This window comes from Sorghum bicolor, chromosome 1 (assembly GCF_000003195.3).
Source record: "Sorghum bicolor cultivar BTx623 chromosome 1, Sorghum_bicolor_NCBIv3, whole genome shotgun sequence".
Lineage (NCBI taxonomy): Eukaryota > Viridiplantae > Streptophyta > Magnoliopsida > Poales > Poaceae > Sorghum > Sorghum bicolor.
In genome coordinates this window covers 4,143,959-4,165,497 of record NC_012870.2, presented here as the reverse complement: position 1 = coordinate 4,165,497, position 21,539 = coordinate 4,143,959, and the positions used below count along the sequence as shown (strand labels likewise).

At 43.8% G+C, this 21,539-nt stretch overlaps 3 protein-coding genes across 3 annotated transcripts; 2 read left to right on the top strand and 1 right to left on the bottom strand.

Moving 5' to 3' along the window:
• On the top strand, positions 529 to 10,687 carry LOC8061163 (DNA (cytosine-5)-methyltransferase 1A). The gene is made up of 13 exons (XM_002466245.2): positions 529 to 589; positions 2,284 to 2,330; positions 4,454 to 5,900; positions 6,095 to 7,577; positions 7,712 to 7,876; positions 7,985 to 8,177; positions 8,268 to 8,379; positions 8,456 to 8,603; positions 8,697 to 8,894; positions 8,987 to 9,265; positions 9,366 to 9,527; positions 9,627 to 9,845; positions 10,107 to 10,687. Exons 2-13 carry the CDS (start codon positions 2,291 to 2,293, stop codon positions 10,236 to 10,238), a joined length of 4,578 nt encoding a protein of 1,525 aa, XP_002466290.2. The 5' UTR covers positions 529 to 589; positions 2,284 to 2,290; the 3' UTR covers positions 10,239 to 10,687.
• Positions 10,894 to 12,014, bottom strand: LOC8081250 (PRA1 family protein E). Its single transcript, XM_002463688.2, has one exon. The coding sequence runs from the start codon at positions 11,800 to 11,802 to the stop codon at positions 11,128 to 11,130; it is 675 nt and encodes a 224-aa protein (XP_002463733.1). The 5' UTR covers positions 11,803 to 12,014; the 3' UTR covers positions 10,894 to 11,127.
• LOC8061162 (protein WRKY1) lies at positions 18,330 to 20,561 on the top strand. The gene is made up of 3 exons (XM_021463083.1): positions 18,330 to 19,659; positions 19,736 to 19,861; positions 20,065 to 20,561. Exons 1-3 carry the CDS (start codon positions 18,644 to 18,646, stop codon positions 20,225 to 20,227), a joined length of 1,305 nt encoding a protein of 434 aa, XP_021318758.1. The 5' UTR covers positions 18,330 to 18,643; the 3' UTR covers positions 20,228 to 20,561.

The following is a 21,539-nucleotide window of genomic DNA, read 5'->3' as shown; positions in this document are numbered from 1 at the left end:
TAGTAGTAGTAGTAGTACTACTACTACCTGGGAGAGGGTTTTGGGCGCGGTTTTCCTTCCATGGATGGGTGGGAGTGTCACGTTTCACCGATCGGAGGAGTTCTCCGGGATCGGTCCGCCGGTCGCCTGCTGCGGCGCCCAGAAGTTCGCCGCGTGCCTTGTGTAATCTGTAGCTAGCTCTCATCTGTGGTTTCTAGTGGGGTACTGGGGTTTTCCTTTTTATAGGAAAAAATCTCCCTCCGTTTGCTTCCGAGCTCTGACTCGGTGTGACTTCCACTGCGTGCGTGGGATCTCGTCTGAAGGGCGAGCGTTGGGGATTTGGGGCTTCGTTTCACTGCTTGATGCTGTTGTGGAGTCGCGTGCGTTGGTTGCCTTGGTTGTTTCCAACTGTGGTATAGTTTTCTCGTCTTGATCGTGCCGCTGCTTGCAGGCGTCAGGCGATTTATATTTGCGTCAGGATGTGGCGTGTATTTTTCTTATTTTTATGGCTTCCGCTTTAAACGGTCATATTTGGTTACTTTGTCATACAGGAACCGCGAATTCGGTGATGGAAAGGTGACCTGCTCCGGGGATTCTGCTCATCGTGCTGGTATATCTTTTCTCACGTGATTATGACTGGAATTTAATTAACAACCTTTGTAGGTTTTATGAAGCAGTTGCTTAATTTTGTTAAAATAAATGTATAAGTAGCTACTGAATTGATGCTGGTGGTAGCTATAAACTTTGTTGTGAAATCAGTGAAGAGTTACATGTGCATGCTTCTTTTGGTCTGGTCGAGTTGCTATTTGCTAATTGTACTTGTATCTGGTTTTGCGGTTCCACTTCACGGGTAGTGTAATTCACAAGAAGTAGGCTGCCTCTTCAATGTTCCTTAGTAGCTTTGTCTGATCTAGTAATGAAATGCTCATGATAGCTATGGTCCTGCCGTACTTTACGAATGAACCAATTCTCACAAATTATCTCATGGTATCATATTTAGTGAATGAGCGGGTGTATATTCCATTGTAGTCTAGTTCTGTGGTGTTGATGTGTTTTCTTACTCTACATTTTAACATGATTGAATTGAAAGGCACACTTACCAATAGCTCTCTTTGTTTCAAATAAGGCCCTGTTTAGATTGGAGATGAATTTTTGGGGGTCACATCGGATGTGTTGGAAGGATGTCGGGAGGGGTTTCTAGATACTAATAAAAGAACAAATTACATAGAAACTACAAGACAAATCTATTAAGTATAATTAATTTGTCATTAGCACATGTGAGTTACTGTAGCACTTAACGCTAATTATGGACTAACTAGGCTTAAAAGATTCGTCTCATAATTTTCAACCAAACCGTGTAATTACTCCCTCCGTCTCTGAAAGTTGCAATTTCTAGAGTTGTCTTAAGTCAATTTTTTAAAACTTTGACCCAATTTATAGAAAAAAACACTAAGATTTATAATACCAAATTAATACCATTAGATTTATCATTGAATATATTTTCATAAGATACTCATTTTATGTTATACATATTGATGCTCTTTTCATAAAGTTGGTCAAAGTTAAACAAGTTTGACTGACACGGATTCTAGGAATTGAAGCTTTCAGGGACGGAGGGAGTAGTTTATTTTTTTTATCTACATTTAATGTTTCATGCATGTGTCCAAAGATTCGATGTGATGGATGAAAATTTTTTGGTTAGAAAACTAAACAGGGCCTAATAAGATGTTTTGGCTATTTTAGATACATTGCTTTTATCATGTATCTAGATAGTGTATATCTAAGCGCATAGTAAAAGCTACTTATAGAAAAGTCAAAGCGTCTTTATAATTTGGAATGGAGGGAGTATTTTATAGTCTCATTACAGCACAAGGTACTCCCTGTGTTCAAGAATATGTGGCAGTTTTTAGATAGTTGTATTATTTTCACGTCAAATCTAAATAGTAACAGTGATTTTGATAGTACAAGTTGAGCAAGTTTGTCGTGCCAAATTTAAAACATTGTATGTTTCCAAATGGAGTAACAGAGATATACTATGCACTTGCTTTTGCTCTTGAATATCTCAAACTAAATCTATATGCTACAGTTGTGTGTACAAGGTAGTAGTTTAGGTCAAATTCTCAAACGACAAAATATTCACTGAAGTTGCGATGTTGCGTTGTCATGCTTTGAGTGTAGTGTAGTTTTGGTTTTCTCTTGTGTTTGTTTCCTGATTTAATTACTAAAATCTAGCTTGCTATTTGATTCTTACATTTGTTTTTGGAAATGTTAGTTGACATATTTACTTGATTCTGAACTTTACAGGGGTGTTATGGCAAAACATCAACGCTCTGGTGCTGCTACAGCTACAGGTCTTGTTTCCAAATGCCTTGTAGCTGCAATATAGCAAATTTCCTTTTCAATAAATTCTCTATAGTGCGCCATATGAGGCTATGAACTTTGGCGCAATTATTTCTACTGATGCATTAAAGGTTGGAAAAACTGATATATGCCGGCTAGGCTACCTCAATAATCCAATTTTATGCCATGTTGTACTGTGATACATATTTGATACTAGGACGTGTCTGATTTTTATATGTATTGATATGAATTAGAGAAGTGTCAAATTTAGTTCTTTAAACAAAGGGGAAAACCCAATATGCCTTTATACAAATTTCATCAAATATGTCATTACATTTAGGTCATCATGGAACCGCAACCAAATGAAACGAATCGCTAGCACCCAACTTCGGCTCTTCCTTCCTCTGTCCTTTCCACCGCAGCTGCCGCCACCTCTCTTCTCACCATTGTCTCCCTCACTATCATTCACGCTGCCTCCTTTCTCTATCACACTTTGCCATAGCTTGAGCTCATGTCAATGTTGAGGAGGCAAAGCGTGCATTGCTTTAGTCAAGGTATTTCTTTTGCATTTATTTGTGAAACTTTTTAAATTGCGTTGCTGACTCTTTCATATCGATGTTTTGCTTTTGGTTTGGTATTGTAATCTTAGCCAACTTTATTTTGCCTCAAAGTCGATGAAAGGCACCATAGCATGTATAGTCTTTGCTGTACATGGGCGGGGTTAGAGTGAGCAGTAGTAAGTTAAAACACTACTCAAAGAGAACCTTTTGAAGTATCAAATTTAACTGTATATTCACTATTTCTTAATTGCATGCATTGGGATTATTGTTTATGAGGCGTCAGTGGCACCAGCTTCTTTAATTATAATAATCTTTGGAGTTTAGAACCATACTTGTTTCAGAACATGCAGTTATATGGGGTCTTTATATGAATGGTTAAAAGGCCAACTGAACAACTTGTTCTCTGTAAACATGCAGTGTCCAGTATCTACACTGCAGTTAGCAATGTTTTCTGATCGGCTTATCGTTTCTAATCGGTCTGGCACCGATTAGGATGATCAGGACGATTAATCGACGATCAGAACGATTAATCGACTCCTGATCGGTCTAATCGTCCAGCATAAAGCAGGACTATATAAGTACATATCGTATATGTATGGTATATATACCATATACTATATATTTATATAGTACACATCAAGCATCAAGACTATATTTTTAGTTAGTTGGCTACTTACCTATGGGATTTGACTCCATATATTTATATATGGACATCAAGCATCAAGGTCAAGGGGGAGGAAGAAGCAGGCAGCAGGGAAGAGTGAGGAGGAAGCAAGCAGCAGCGGGCTACTTGGATTGGAGCTGGAATGGGGAGGAAGAAGCAGGTAGCAGGGAAGAGGGAGGAGGAAGCAGCAGGCAGCAGGAAAGAGGGAGGAGGAAGCAGCAAGCAAGCAGCACGAGCAGGAGCAGCAGCTCAGTAGCTGACGGCTTGAGTGGGAGTGAGGACTGAGAAGAGAGTGGGGTGAAGTTATAAGGAAAACCCTAATGGGCCTGACCCAATTAAATATATCCTAGGCCAAAAGCAGACCATCTGCCAGTCAACTCTGATAAGTCAGGAGGCCTGATCGGACGATTAATCGTGATTAATCGACGATTAATCGGACGATCAGGTTTCTGATCACTCTAATCGAATCGGAGGCCCTAATCAAGTGCTACAGACCGATAAGGACGATTAATCGGACGACCAGAAAACACTGGCAGTTAGTGATTTACCAATCTACAATCAAACTAGTATAGCATATAAAACGGATCAGATCCTGTCTTTTCTAACTTCATCATCTTGCCTGAAACCTGCAGTTCTAGTTATCTTGGAATGCCTGCATATGCACTCATGTTCATTAGCCAGGCTGGGCATGCCTAGTATGATTGCATGTAATGCATGAATTCAACATGGTGCATCTTTTGGTGTGATCCAGAATTGAGCTTTTGCTTTCTGCACATATTTGAATGTTATTACGTATCAGTATTAAATACGATTCTGTTGATCAAACTCCTTATCTGAACCCCTTTGTTCATCACATCCCTGCCTTTGCATTCAGTTATTTTAGCATGTTTGTTGCTCTTCTGGATTTCAGGAACAAAGAAGCACAAAGCAAAGCTGCAGAATGGGGAATATTCCATTGAGAATGAAGAAATAGTGACTGAACATGAGGCTAAAACAGATAGCAATGACACCACTGATGAGCCTGTTGTCCGCAAGAGACCAAAGAGGGCAGCTGCCTGTTCTAACTTCAAAGAGAAAGAAATGGGCTTATCCGAGGAAGATTTAATTATCACAATCAAGGAAAGTAGGGTGGAAGAGGAGGAAATAGAAGCTGTTAGGTTGACAAAAACAGAACCTGAAGACCGCCGGCCTTCCAGAAAACTCATTGATTTCTCCTTGCATGATGCAGATGGTAATCTACAACCTTTTGAAATGTCTGAAGTTGATGATATTTTCATAACAGCTCTTATCATGCCTTTGGACGATGGTCTGGAAAAGGACAGGGAAAAGGGTGTGCGGTGTTTAGGGTTTGGGAGGATCAAGGAGTGGATAATTTCTGGCTACAATGAAGGTACTGCAGTAATTTGGATTTCAACAGAAATAGCTGATTACAAATGTGTGAAGCCGGCAAGCAGTTACAGATCTTATTTTGACCACTTCAGTGAGAAGGCTCGAGTCTGTGTTGAAGTTTACATGAAGATAGCCAAATCAGTTGGCGGAAATCCTCAGTTGGACCTGGAAGAGTTGCTGGCCAGTGTTGTCCGTTCCATTAATTCAAACAGAAAATCTGGTGGAACAATGAGCAAGGACTTTGTGATCTCCAATGGTGAGTTCATATACAACCAACTTGTTGGGTTAGATAAGATGGCAGCCAGCAATGATGAGATCTTGGGCACACTCCCTGTTCTTGTTGCATTAAGAGAAGAAAGTCAGTCTAGAGTAAAATTCAACAAGTTCTCAGCTATGCCTTCAAATGGAGCTCTGAAGATAAAGGATGAACAGCATATGGGAGTAGGTGATAATGATGATGAGAAATTAGCAAGACTATTGCAGGAAGAGGAAGAGTGGAAGATGATGAAGCAGAGAGGCAAGCGTGGAACTTCACAGAAAAATGTATACATCAAAATTAGTGAAACTGAGATTGCAAATGACTATCCATTGCCAGCTTACTATAAATCATACAATCAAGAAATGGATGAATACATATTTGATAGTGACATTGGCATCTTTTCTGATGATATGCCAGTGAGAATCCTGAACAACTGGGCTCTATATAATTCAGATTCCAGACTCATTCCATTGGAGCTCATCCCTATGAAATCGGATGCTGAAAATGATACAGTGATCTTTGGATCAGGTTTTATGAGAGACGATGATGGTAGTTGCTGTTCAACTGCTGAGTCAATGCAGCTATCTTCTTCCTCAAGTAAATCAAACCAAGATCTGGGAATTCCAATTTATCTGAGCCCAATCAAGGAGTGGGTTATTGAATTTGGTGGTTCAATGATCTGCGTAATCATTCGAACTGATGTGGCTTGGTAAATATCCTGAGTTCCTGACAGCTCCATTACATTGTATATTATTCACTGTCTAAAATCAAATGCTATTTTTTTTGTTATTAAAAGAACAGCTCTGCCCTTAAATTATACACTTTATTTTAAGCTTGGCATATTGCAGTTACTTTCTATTTAGCCTTCGAACTAATATGTTATTATTAATATCATTTTTCCAGGTACAAATTACGCCAGCCAACAAAACAATATGCACCATGGTGTGAGCCGGTGCTGAAAACAGCAAGGCTGGCTGTTAGCATCCTCACTCTTTTAAAAGAACAAAGTCGCGCCTCAAAGCTTTCTTTTGCCGAAGTGATTAAAAGAGTAGCAGAATTTGACAGTGTGCACCCTGCATTTATATCATCAAATACAACTCTTGTTGAAAGATATGTTGTGGTACATGGACAAATAATACTTCAGCAGTTTGCAGATTTTCCAGATGTGTCAATCCAACGGAGTGCCTTTGTCACAGGCCTTACACTGAAGATGGAAGAAAGAAGACACACAAAGCTGGTGATGAAGAAAAAATCTCAAGCAATGAAAGGCGAGAATCTGAACCCAAGTGCAAAAATGGGTCCAATATTAAGAAAGAAGCTTATGCGTGCAACAACTACAAGATTCATCAGCAAGATATGGGGTGATTATTATGCCACACACTTTCCAGAGGATACAAAGGAAGGAGACGGAAATGCGCAAAAGGAAATCGATGAAGAGCTAGAAGAAAATGAAGATGATGATGATATTGAAGAGGATCTAAATATTGAAATGGAGCAGGCTGTGAAGACCCCACCATCAACACGATCTAGTAAGTCATTGAAGTCTTGCAAGGAAGCTAGGTGGAAAGGGCAGATAGCTGGAAAAACAGTGTCTGGTGAATTTCTATACAAATGTGTTACATTTCAAGATCTTAGTATTGGTGTTGGTCAATCAGTCTCATTGGAAGATGATTCAGGAGAAGCCATCATGTGTTTTGTTGAGTACATGTATGAGAAACATGATGGTACAAAAAAAATCCATGGAAGAATTCTGCAAAAAGGTGTTCAGACTGTTCTTGGCAATGCTGCAAATGAAAGGGAGGTTTTCTTGACTAATGATTGTCAAGAATTCGAATTAGGTGACATCAAAGAATTGGTGACTGTCAATGTACAGTTGATTCCATGGGGTCACAAATACAGAAAAGAGAATTCAGAAGTTAATAGTATTGAAGGGGAGAAGGCAGAGGCGAGGAAGAGGAAGGGTCTACCTGTGGAATATTTTTGCAAAAGCTTATACTTGCCAAAGAAAGGTGGCTTCTTCTCCATCCCTCATGATAAACTCGGCACTGGAACTGGTTCCTGTAGCTCCTGTGAGGAGAGAAACCAAGCTGGTGATGAATTCAAGATACTTTCAGGGACCGGTTTTGTCTTCAAGAATATTAGATACAATGTTCATGACTTCCTGTATATTAGGCCTGATTTTTTCTCCCAAGGGGAGGGCTATGAGACCTACAAGGCTGGAAGAAACGTGGGCCTAAAGCCTTATGTTGTTTGCCATGTATTGAGTATCGATGCTCCTGATGGATCTAACAAAGCGCATCCAGAATCAACAAAGATCAATGTAAGAAGGTTTTACAGGCCGGATGACATATCATCAACAAAAGCCTATACGTCAGATATAAGAGAGGTTCGCTTGTTCTGTCTAATCAATGCATCATTCTTCTTTAAATGCTGTATATGAGCTTGTGACTTACCACTCACACTTCCCTTTTTTCTGTTGTCACTTGGGATTTAATGCTTGCATTCTGTCATTCGATCCAGGTATACTACAGTGAAGATACCATGAGTGTGCCAGTGACAATGATAGAAGGAAAATGTGAAGTTAGGATGAAGGACGACCTTCCAAATTCAAATCTTCCAGTGATAGTTGAGCATGTATTTTACTGTGAACTTTTGTTTGATCCTGTTACTGGAGCCCTGAAACAGGTCAGACATTCTGAATTTCACCTTTCATTTCTCAGTTGGTTAGATTGTTTTCCTGAGAAATTTCTTTAGATGATTAACTGAGCTTACATTTGCATGATCTTGAACCAGCTTCCACCCAGTGCTAAACTTATGTCATTGATAAGGAGGGCACCTTCTGCTTCCAAGAAGAATAAAGGAAAGCAAATTTGTGATGATGAGCTAGATGGTTCAGATAAAAAGGATATGTCGTCAGACAACTCTCTTGCAACCCTTGATATTTTTGCTGGCTGTGGTGGTTTATCTGAAGGATTGCAGATAGCTGGTATGTACTTGTCCTGCAGATTCTATACGGGTTGATGGGAACACCTTGATTGCCACAGCTGTTTCACTTTCTGATCATACAATTCTGCAGGTGCGTCAAAAACAAAATGGGCAATTGAATATGAAGAGCCTGCTGGGGAAGCATTTGGTGAAAATCACCCAGAAGCAGCAGTATTTGTGGAGAACTGCAATGTTATTTTGAAGTATGACCATTGTTTATCATGGATATGCTTATTCATGCACCGCACCTTCCACTCATTTCTGAGTATTGTCTTGCAGGGCAGTAATGGATAAGTGTGGTGATGCTGATGATTGCATCTGTACTTCTGAGGCTGCTGAACGATCATCAAAACTTTCTGATGAGAAGATTAAGAATCTTCCTGTGCCTGGCGAAGTAGACTTCATAAATGGCGGACCTCCATGTCAGGTCAGTTGTTTTTCTCTGACTAGGAAACATTTTATGCTTGTTTTCGATACTCTAAACCAATTGCATAACTTTCCATATGCATCCTTTTTGCAGGGTTTTTCTGGGATGAACAGATTCAATCGAAGTCCCTGGAGCAAGGTTCAGTGTGAGATGGTCCTAGCATTCCTCTCTTTTGCAGATTATTTCCGCCCAAGATTCTTTCTCTTAGAAAACGTCAGGAACTTCGTTTCATTCAACAAAGGCCAGACCTTCAGATTAACACTGGCATCACTGCTGGAGATGGGATACCAGGTGCTTACTGTACCTTTCTACTAAGTTGTTCTTGCATTCTAGCTTTTCGTCCAACACTAAATTTTGTTACCTTTTCGTTTACATGTTCTCAGGTTCGATTCGGCATTCTAGAGGCAGGTGCTTATGGTGTCGCACAGTCCAGGAAAAGGGCATTCATCTGGGCTGCTGCACCTGGAGAGACCCTTCCGGAGTGGCCTGAACCAATGCACGTCTTCGCTAGCCCTGAACTGAAAATAAACCTCCCTGATGGCAAACACTATGCAGCTGTCAGGAGCACTGCCGCAGGGGCACCTTTCCGGTCAATAACAGTTAGAGATACAGTTGGGGATCTCCCACCCGTGGAAAATGGCGCCAGCAAGCCAACAATACAGGTATGTGTCAGTGTCACTGCAACTTAATCTCCAGTCGCTTTCTTCTGTTGGTGCCCTTGGCTGGTAGTATCAGCTGGATTTACTCCTTCCTATGGTGCAGTATGGGAGTGAACCAGTGTCATGGTTCCAGAAGAAGATCAGAGACAGCACCGTGTTGCTGAATGACCACATATCCAAGGAGATGAACGAGCTGAATCTCATCAGGTGCAAGCACATTCCAAAGCGACCTGGCTGCGACTGGCATGAGCTACCGGATGAGAAGGTAACCACAGCCTGCTCCTTTGTCCACCAGTAGTTGTTTTATACTACCTTTGCTCTAGGTAACCATGCCCCATTTGCCAATGCTTATGCGAGTACACAGGTGAAGCTGTCAACTGGGCAAATGGTGGACCTTATACCCTGGTGCCTGCCCAACACTGCCAAAAGACACAATCAATGGAAAGGGCTCTATGGGAGGCTGGACTGGGAGGGCAACTTCCCCACATCCGTGACCGATCCCCAGCCTATGGGCAAGGTCGGCATGTGCTTCCACCCTGAGCAGGACAGGATCGTCACTGTTCGTGAGTGTGCCAGGTCTCAGGTAATTTGCCTTCGCATGTACCATATAGATCATTGGTTCCTCAATAGCTGCTGCAATTCAGTAACAGTAATCAATCAATTATTTAAGTGTTTTAATCAGTCCATTTTTAGTATCTTTGGCCTGCTCTAGCATTACTGTTTGAATTACTTAACAAGAGGCAGACTAGACTTCAGAGCATTTCTTTTTGAAGAACTTCAGAGCATTCATGTGCAAATTGTCTCTTAAACATCCCAATCCTATTCACATGTTCTTTGTACGCAGGGCTTCCCTGACAGCTACCGTTTCGCGGGCAGCATCCAGTGCAAGCACAGGCAGATCGGCAATGCCGTGCCGCCTCCGCTTGCCTACGCGCTCGGGAGGAAGCTCAAGGAAGCCATCGACGGCAAGTGCTGATTGTCTTGCCTGTCGCGCCCGCCATTTTTGGGTTGGTCCTGGTGCATGTGATCAGGCGATCAGCACTGGACTTCCAGCATTTTGTGAGCAGAAAAGGCTCTTTAAGACTTTAACTCCATTCCGGGATGGCTACACGGAGGGCCTTTTAACATCAACTATAGTAACGGGACCAACAGGATTCTGGGGTATACAAGCTTAGAAACAGAATGATAATTCTGGGGTATACAAGCTTAGAAACAGAATCATAGCATTTGTGGTATAGTATCTTGTGGGCAGTGACTATTATGTCACTGAGGGTACAATCTTTTGTGTAGAGTAACTGAAGACATTGGTGGTATAATACTCTGTGGGCTATCGTCTAGTAATACGTTAGCTATTGGCATTAATTGAATGTGAAATTTCAATGACTTTCTAGGCATCTTTTCAAGCAAAGATGCAGTCAGGATCTATTGCCATCTTTTCTTGCTCTGATCTAATCTTGTTAAGTAAGGTCAGAACCTTTTATTCCTAGTTCAGTTGGAATGTTGGGTGGATTGTTTACAGTCTGCGTCAGCAGAGATGGGTGACTTTTCAATTTCTCTCCTCAAAAGAAAAAAAAAAACAGATTCAAATCATACCAATCACATAATTTCCACCCTTAAACTGCACTCAATACTTAAAACCAAGTAAAAAAATTCTCTTAAACTGAGCACAAAAATCGCTATACATAGAATGCAGACTAGAAGAGGAAGTCAATAACACCTCGAAACGATAAGAACATTCAGGCACCCATGACACCTTGCAAAATCCGAGGATGAATCAGAACCACCAAGAATCCCCTGCTTGCCTCAAGAAGAGCAGAACACAATCAACAACCCCATCAGCTGAATGCCCCGCCGTATCTCAATCATCATCTAGGGAGCGCGTAGCCGTATGCGCTATCCGTGAACGAGTTGCCGGCGACATCGAAGGCGTCCCTCTCGTCGAGGTAGAAGTTGACCCTGAAGGCGGCGTGCACGCCGATGACGGCGGCGGCGACGACGAGGGAGACGAGGAGGTTGAGCCCCGCGCGGGTGAGCGCGACGGCGAGGACCGTTGCCGCCGAGAGCACGGCCAGCACGACGCGGTCGTCGACCTCGCGTCCTAGGCACACGAGCGGGTCCCCGTCGCCGCGTCCGAAGTAGAGCCCCAGCCAGGCGACGAAGAGCGCCAGGAACACGAGCATGGAGACCGGGCGGTAGACGAGGCCGAGGAAGACGAGCACGAGCGCGGCGAGCGCGTAGTTGGCGCGGAAGTAGGCGAGGTTCCGTCGCGCCCGCGCGCGGGCCTCCCCGCAGCTCTCCGGGCGCGAGAACGCCGTCGGGTCCAGCACCTCCCGCCACGCGCGCGGCCGGCCCGCCGCGGCCCCCGCGAACGCCCGCGCGCGCGAGAAGAAGGCGACCCCGGCCTCCGCCGCCGACGACGAGGGCGCAGCCTCGCCGCCCGCGGCGGCCGCGACGTCCTCCGGCCTGAGCTGCGGCGACGGCGCAGGGGGGGAGGTTGGGACGGCGCCGTAGCGCGACCACGACGCGGTGGAGGTGGACATAGCGGGGGCGCTGGCGAACCGCAGCAGCCGGCGGGGGGTGCGGAGCTGGATCGGGCCTCGGGCTGTGGGATTTGGTGCGGTGGCTTGCGCAGCTGTGTTGGGTTGGCCGCTTGTTGGCCTGGCCTGGCCTGGCTTCTTCGATCGCGGGGATCTGAATGGAGGAGAGAGAGAAAGAGAGAGGGGGCCGCCGGGAGGGGAAAGGTCTGGGGATTGATTTTTAATTGCCCAAAATTGACCACTTCCGGCCTTATTTAATGCCATTTTTCGAGCGATTTGCTGCAGCGTCGGCATAAGGAATCCGCATAATAAAATTGATTTGTTAAAACGAAAATGGATTTGCATCTACTGACATGAGTGGCACAACCATCTCCCAACTGCAAATAATCATGGGTGTTGCCATATGCATAAAAAGAAACACTGTCCTTGCTGGACTGTTTCTGGGCTCTCTCTCTCCCAAAGCTGAGTCAATTTCATGTGTTTGCATAAATTAGTGAAGATTTACATTAATCCCGTAACGAAGAATTTTGATACTATATAAAACAAGTCCTGGTCTATACTTTTGGCTAAAAAACTATAATTGAAATTATTATTTACTAGTTTATTATAAAAAAATTTACTGATTTACTCAAGCCAACAAGCCCTTGGCTACGACTAATCATTGGTTCCAAAACCGCCGGCCTTCACATCGCCTCTCTCCTCGCGTGTACGTGTACGCCTATCGCCGCGGCTCCCTGAACAGTGTCCTGTCATGCAACGCAGCATGTGTGTCGACTCCGGACACGGGGAAACAGCGACGCGCCCGCGTCGAAGCCGTCTTCCCCGACCGCGCCTAGCCTGTCGGCATGCTCCGTCCGGTCCGGCTCGTGTCGTCCCGGTGGAACCGGATTGGACGTCGTGCTCGTGCCGCGCGGGGCGATCGCGAGAAAGTGTGACATGGCACGTGCCTTTGCCTGGGCCTTGTTTAGTTCCCAGAAAATTTTACAAAATTTTTCAGATTCCTCGTCACATCGAATCTTTAAACGCATACATGGAGTATTAAATATAGACGAAAATAAAAATTAATTGTACAGTTTGGTCGAAATTGACGAGACGAATCTTTTGACCCTAATTAGTCCATGATTGGACAATATTTGTCAAATACAAACGAAAGTGTCACTATTCATATTTTGTAAAAAAATTTGGAAGTAAACAAGGCCCTGACTGCCCAAATCAGCATGGAAAGGAAAAAGGATCTGGATCGAAATGACAAGGAGGAATATTTCCGGAATAAAAGCAGACGGGAGAGCAGATCCAAAAACCGCCGAAAAACGCACACCACGGCAATCAGGATCGTTTCGTTTCGGCCGCGCGAAAAAAGGACGAGAGGAATAAATAAAGCCCCACCTCAACTGGGGAATATCCTGGAATTTTCTTCTCTTTTTTTTTCCAAACAAAACAAGGCCAATTCGGACTTCGAGATGGAAATCAACAGATTTGAGTAAGGCCTTGTTTAGTTCGCAAAAATTTTCAAGATTCCCGTCACATCGAATCTTTGGTCACATGCATGGAGCATTAAATATAGATAAAAATAAAAACTAATTGCACAGTTTACCTGTAATTTGTGAGATAAATCTTTTGAGCCTAGTTACTCTTTGTTTGGACAATGTTTGTCAATTAAAAACAAAAGTGCTACGGTAGCCAAAAACGAAAATTTTTACGAACTAAACAAGGCCTAAGGCAAGCCAGAGCAGATCAGCAGACAGCTTTGCCTCCGCCTGCATGCAAGACGGCCCATTGTTGCTTTCCATGCGCGTGCCGTGGATGGACCAAGGCCCAATGGGCCAGGGCTATCCGAAAGATATGGCACGGTTTATGACACCCTCATCTGATCTGGACTAGCCCAGTGAGAGAGGTAACTCCCAAGGTTAACCAAAGAAATTAAATTAACCAACGAACCACTTGGTCGTGGTCAGCAGCACTTAGGCTTATGGTAGAAAGTTTTAATAACCCTCTTCAGTCTTCACCGGTTGTGTCATAAATAAAAAACTTACTCGATTTGGTTATATGTAGTCGCTTGCTCAAAAGTGTTGCTATGCAAAGTTATTGTGTATTGAATTGGTAGTTAGCTTGTGTTCAACCAAACCGGAAGAGGGTTGGGCTAAGGTCAACACTGACGCTGCCTTTGTTGTGGAGGACTGTACGGTGAGATCGGGGGTGGTCATTCATGATCATTCAGGTTCTGTGATTGGAGCTGCAGCAAGGTGGTTTGAAGGAGTGCAAGATGTGCTCTCGGCTAAAGCGCTAGCTGCAAAGGAAGGCTTGGAATTGGCTGTAGAGTTGGGCTTCCAACGGGTGATTTTGGAGCTTGATTGCCAAGGCCTGATGAAATTGATCAAGGACCCTGCAGCGATGAGATCCTCCATTGGAGGGCTGTGTTTCGATATTTCAGAGCTTGGGAAGAGTTTTAATGATTTTCGTGTGGAGTGGGTTCGTAGAGAAGCGAATTCAGTGGCTCATACCTGTGCCCATATGGTCTCAGGCACTGAACGTTGCTTATTTTGGTTAGATTGGATACAGGACAGGCTAATCGACTTAGCTGCTGGAGATTGTAATTCTTCCACGATATAATAAAGCTCTGAATTCTAAAAAAACTTGGTCCTTATAAGAAAAACCAGATATCTTGGTGTCACGTGCCTAAGTGTACAATGGGGTCTAAATTTTTTGGCCCATCATTGCATTAAAGTTATAAGAAAACAGTTGTGCATCTGTTTTTGAGCCTCTAGTTACCATTCAAATATTTGGTGCGATGGCCACGACGAATTGACGATCACCAGTGGCGGTGGTGCTTGGATGCTCACATGCAGATGATGGCCAAGAAGGATGACCGAAGGAATGCATGCGGCATACCCCGAGCAAAAGTTGGTAATGCTTGATTAGTCCACAAGCAGTTGACCAAGTGCAAAATGCATGGCAGTAAGAACTAATTGGACGCTGACCAGCTACCGATTGAGACTTCCGAGATGGAGCTGGAGTGGACAGTAGACAAGCTTGAGACCGAGAGGCATGGGCTCCACAGGTGCTGCCCACATGAATACTAGTGACGGACCAACCACAACTCAACAAGTCAACATATAGATATACTGGGCTCTTTTTTTTTCTTCTTGTTTTCACTCAATAAGACGCTACGCGTCCCCTTTACCAAAAGCGATTCCGCTGGAGCCAGGGTTAAATTAACAAAGGCACGGGCATCCTAAAAACTTATTTTAATGTGAACGGTCAACTTATATGCTCTTAAAAACATACTTCTCGGTTTCATTTCATAAGACACAATATGAACTGATATGTTCTTTTTAAATTACAATTTTGGCAATTTATTTACTTTATACTATATTGTTTATGTTTATAAACTAATGATTATTGGATAGTATAATTGCTTACAAATCTAACCACATCAACTTTGTATTATAGTAGTTAAAGTTGTTAGAGTAAATTGTTGGTCGAAGATTTTTAAAATTTGAATCTTGATACGTGTGTGCGCCCTGTAAAAAGGAATGGAGGTAGTACTCTACTTCAGAAAGGAAACACGCTCCAAAATGGCACTTGTAATGGACTGATTATGATCCGTAATGCACTAACACTAGCAACTGGACGTTCGAACGAAATCTCGAATATCATATGATGTTATGATAGGTTACCTATATGTTACGTACTTACGTGACACAAACCTCTTTCACATGTTCTTTACTGCCATTTCTCTATATCATTTATTGTTTACCGTTGCTATCCATTGGCTTTCTCCCCCCTCTCATCTTACTCTCTCTCTCTCTCTCATGAGATGCACCTTGTCACCATGGACTTCCTCAAGAGAAGCAAGGTCGCAATGGCGTGTCTCTCCCCTGCCTTCCCTTCTCCATTCCTCTACTTGATGCTCATAAGCTTGGATCTAGTAACTCATGTAGCATCTTCGCATTAGATGCCATCCCTCCATTGCATTTGTTATGTTCTTCCCTCCTCCGCCCCTACATTCCATGCCTACTAAACCCCTCTCCCTTGACCCCACAACCTCTACTCCTCCATGTCCACTAGGCACCACTACTAATTGGTGATATGTTGGTGGGGATGGTCATAGATCGAGGCCTTCCTAAGCAACAAGGATGACAACTGGTGAAGTGTGTGCTATCAATCATATCGTTGTGGACAAGCTCGAGCTCGATCACTCAGGCAAGTGCGTGGTGGAGGTGCCATTAGATATCTTGTAGTAGCTATTTTTACGATATTGTGTTTTTTGTTTCTTTGCGTTTCGATATAAGACATTAGGATGTCTCAATCAGTGAGTTTTGGATGTTGCAATGGATGACCTTGTCATCTCCCATGTAAGCGACAAAAAAAATAAGATGTTGCAACAAAAAACATATTATGGTGTTGCAAACATGGTCTTTTTTTTTATGTTGCAAGATGTGCTTTATACAATGTTATACTAGCAACTCATGGATGGTGTCATTGATTCGTTTCATGAATCTTTTTGCACATAACACATTGTGATGAGTTAGAAGGTAAACATTTTTATGTCATTCCTAACTTTAGCTTCATTGAGATTGTACCATTTTTGATGTTATCGTGGCAAATGTTACTCTCTCTCTCTCTCTCTCTCTCTCTCTCTCTCTCTCTCTCTCGTGCAGCGGTTGTGTGGTGCAGGCATGGCGTTAGGTAGTGCTTTAGGAAGCGCAAACTATAGGAGTGCAAATCTGAGGGGGTGCTCTTGCCATTTTGTTGTGCAAGTATATTAGGCACGTATGGTAAAAATTTGGTTCTTATCAATGCATTGGCGGACGCACGAGGGGGGCTGGGGTGGCTGCAGCCCCCCTCTTGGGCTCAAATTTTTTGTAACAGGTTTTTTTTTATCAAAAGACTTCATGTATTTGGTATTTTTCTATGCTTATTTAATGAATCTTTGCCTTTTAACACTTTGAATCAATATTGAATTATCAATCTTAGCTATATCTATTAGGTCTTATTTAGTTTCCAAAAATATTTTGCAAAATTTCTCGGATTCCCCATCACATCGAATCTTGCGGCACATGCATGAAGCACTAAATATAGATAAAAGAAATAACTAATTACATAATTTACCTGTAATTTGTGAGACGAATCTTTTGAACATAGTTAGTCTATGATCGGACAATATTTATCAAATACAAACAAAAAATGCTACTATTCCTATTTTGCAAAAACAAATTGGAACTAAACAAGACCTTAGTGTACTGGATTGAGTGAGAAAAAAAATTAACCTATATTATTTAGCCCCCCTCTTGATCCATTTCTCGATCCGCCATTGTATCAATGTATATTTTTAAAACTTTTGCATGAATGTAGCCACACTCAGTATACTTAATATAGCTCTACCCCCACTTTGTGTTGCATTGGGGGGGAGGTCAGCGTGTGGCATGTCATGATGGCATGCCATTTTGGCTGAAATTGCCCTCAACCTCCCAAAAGTTTTTAGAAATTATCATTCTAATACTTTTAACCATTTTAGGGATCAGTTACATATCACTGTTCTTTTGGTTACACATTAAAAAGCTAGACATGCACTCTCTATTCAAAAAATAATAAGGTGAATATTCCAAAAATATGTAACGTATTTTCACAACAAACTTTGATCAAAGTTAAATAAATTTAATTAGGACAAACTAAAATACTGTGTATTTTAGAAGGTGGAGTAGGTAAAGAAGGTTATAATTGATTAAACTATCTGTTCATTTCTTATCAAAATTATGGCCTTGCTTAGTTTCTAATTTTTTTTAAGATTTCTCGTCATATCGAATCTTTGGACGCATGCATAAAGCATTAAATATAGATAAAAAATAACTAACTATACAATTTGTCTATAATTTGTAAGACGAATCTTTTGAGCCTAGTTAATCTATAATTAGACTATAAATACTAAATAAAAACGAAAATGCGACAATAGCCAAAGCCAAATTTTTTCCTCAGTTAAACAAGACCTATCTCTCCGGTAGTGTATGTTACGACGTCAAGTTGTAGTGCTTGGACAGCTAGCTTTTTTTTCCCCGATGACTTAAACAGTTTTTTTTTTCCGATGACTTGAACAGCTATTGTGGGACATACATTCACATTGAATGTGAACAATAATGAAATGCAAATTCCAGTAACCACACAACGTCCAATTGTTGACCCGTTCAGACCCTGAGCTGGACAATAGGACAAGATATAAATTCAACATGATTATTCAAAGTCTTCATTGAGTAAGTTGCTACATTTCAATCAACTATCATTTATTTAGCATTTTGTCAGCTCTAGTTTACACCCGTGATGATTGACCAGTTTTTTTTTTATAAAAACAAAACAAAAAAGCAAAGAAGATAACAAAAGGCAAGAAGATAGAGTTTGATAACTCAGAATGGACATAATCAGAAGACATCTGGGCCGTCCACCTTACCGACGGCCCTGATCATCACCCTCGTTGACTTTGCAAAATTTTATTCCGATCGTGCTCCACCTCTCACTCCCAAATGGAATATCATATACTCACCAGAATTACTTCCTGCTCAAGTGAAGGAGAAGGACCCAATGAGACTGCCTCCTCACATATGCTCTTGCTCTCCCTGTTTAAGATCACACAAAGATCTTGCAAAGACTCTTTCCAACGCCACCACCATTGCTGCAATTCTCGCAACCTTTCTACCTCTCCACTCAATCATAGTCATAACATAGCACCTGGAGAAATTTCATGTGCAAATCTAAGATTGATTAGTGGTTGCAATCTCACTGGGTAATTCAATCGAGGCTACCAGTGTGCTACCTACTAGCACTCGGATTTGCCGGCGGTGCAAGTTTTCTGATGAAAGCCATGGAGGTAGTGGAGGAAGCCAACCGGGCCGCCGTGGAGAGCTGCAAGAAGCTCGTCGCCGTGCTCTCGCTCTCCGGTGCCGACGCGTTCCGGCCTTTGCCCGTGGCCGCGGAGACCGACGAGGCGGTCGCCCGGTTCGGCAAGGTGGTCGCCGTCCTGAGCGACAGGCTCGGCCATGCCAGAGCAAGGGTTGCTGGCAAGAGGAGCCCACCGGCGCCTCCCGTCGATGCGAGCTGCCTCTTGGAGTACCACCCGTCGCTGGCAGTGGCACCGCGACACACTACCAACGGCGGCCATCTGCTGGTCAGTGCTACTTCTCCTCCTCCTCCTCCGCCGCCGCCGCCGACGACGACGACGTCGCTGCTTGCTAGCATGACGATGCGAAGCGCTGCGGAGCCGATGACGATGAGAAGCCAAAAGGCGGAGGTAGTGGCGCCGGCGGTGCTGGTGTCGCCACCTTGTGCCAGCAACGTGACACTGACGCCGGCCCCGGCCAAGAAGTTTGACAGGAGCATGTTCCTCGAGACGTCGCTGCTAGAGTTAAACAACTCTTGCAGCGTGCCTCCATCTTCGTCGCCGGCCATGGCGGTGCAGAAGAGCAGCCCGAAAGTCGCCGCGCCCAATCCGTGCACCAGCACCCCCCACATCCAGTTGCAGCCCACCACCCAGTTCCAGCCACCGCCACAGCAGCAGGCGGCGAAGAAGCAGAAGAGCTTCCAGTTCGACCAGACGCCGAGCGGCGAGCAGTTCCACATCGAGGTCCCTGTGCCGCTGCCCCGTGGCGCCGCCCCCGCCGCGAAGGAGGTGATCAGCTTCAGCTTCGACAACAACTCGGTGTGCACGTCGTCGGCGGCCACGTCCTTCTTCACGTCCATCAGCAGTCAGCTGATCAGCATGTCCGACGCCGCGACGAGCTCCGCCGCCAGGCCCGCCACGGCGAAGAAGATGTGCGGCAAGGGAGTGGAGGACGGCGGCGGCGGCGTCAGATGCCATTGCCCGAAGAAGAAGTGAGTGGCAGCCATCTGCATTATCCTTGTTGCAATGCAAGGTGGCTAATGGATGATGGGAAATCTGTGCATGCAGGAAGCCGAGGGAGAAGAGGGTGGTGAGGGTGCCGGCGATCAGCGACAAGAACGCCGACATCCCGGCGGACAACTACTCTTGGAGGAAGTATGGGCAGAAACCCATCAAAGGCTCTCCTCACCCAAGGTGCGTTGCATCTTGAGACCATTTCGTTCTCTTCACGCCATTGCTTTATTAGTTATAATGTCCATTAATCTGCCATGCCATCTTGTTTGTGCTACTCTCTGCTACACTGCCATTCTTTGATCATTATTCAGAAAAATTGCAGTTTTGTACGACTGAAAAATTCTGAACGAGAGCAGGAGTACTGATGAACATTTGATATGCAGGGGATACTACAGGTGCAGCAGCAAGAAGGACTGCCCGGCGAGGAAGCACGTGGAGCGGTGCCGCAGCGACGCCGCCATGCTGATCGTCACCTACGAGAACGACCACAACCACGCGCAGCCGCTCGACCCCTCCGTGCTCACCGCCGCCAACGCGGAACCTTGAGAGCCCATCGGACGGAGACGGAGACGGTGCCGGAGTCTCTGCCAACGTCGTGCAGGAGCGACGAATTCTTTTCTTATTTCCAAACAAGATGTACAGTGGTGACAATTTGATTGCGTTTCACTGCTCCCGTTTCTCCATGTCTTCTGTTTAGACGAAATTCATTCAGATGAGGCCTCTAGTTTAATTTGTGCATGCCAAAGAGTGTAATCCTACTAGTTGATGTTTCACTTTCATCCGCCATTCAGAATTCACGTGTCACCACCTCGTTTCGGCATACCTGTCTGTCTGATCTTTCTGCCGATCTTCTGTGGATGCGAGGCACGCGAGTGGCTCGAGAACACCAACGACGTCGCCTTCTGAATAATTACAGATTCTTCAGTTCTAACAGCTCACACGAGTGAAAATTTTAAATTCACGAATTCCGAGACGCCAGGGTTTCCATCACGGAGCACGCTCGATCCATGATTCAGTTCCGAAACGATCGATCCATCATGCTGTTGGTTCGTCGTTGCAGTTGCAGAGCGGACGACGCACGCGATTCTGTTCAGTTATTAAGCAACTGTCAGTTGCTAATCTGGCTGGCACTGGCAAGATCGTTAGGGCATTAAATGCGCCCCCACGATGAGCGGCGATGATTAGTGGCGCCAAGCAATCAAGCATGTGCGTGCCCTGCCCCCCCGTGCCGTGGATCTTACTGACGCTCTAATCCTGATTTTGTTCAGGAGAGGCCGAGCTGGCCGGGCACACCATTATTTTCGGCATAGCCTGATGAGATCATCATTGATGGTCATTTGCAGGGCTTATGGATCGTATTGTTTTTTTAGCAAATCTTGGCAGAGATTTGAGATCCATGTTTAATGATTAATGAATAAGAACGGTAATTCCGAGCTATAATAAGGCTGTCAGCCACCATGCTGTTCCAACTTGTTCTTCAGTCACAGCTTTTGCTCTGTACAATGCAGCACAGAGAATCTTCTAATAAACTTGAGCTAGGATTTTTTTTTCTTTCAGTGCAATAAGAAGATTGCATTTTACTCACAATTTGGTGACTCCAATAATTCAGTTTTTTTTTTATGAAAGACTCCAATAATTCAGTTACTGGCAGCAAGCACTGCTATATCAATTCAAGGCTGAGTACCAATTCATCAGAAAACATGACTGGGTATTTGTGGAGGCTTTGCAGCATTGTTTGTTTTTTCTGGGACTGACGATGACAACTGCAATGCTAAAATGCTGGGTTAGAACAAGAAGAGTCACCTTAATGAAACAAAAAAGAATCAAATTCAAGCTATAATTTTTTAGTCTTGTCACT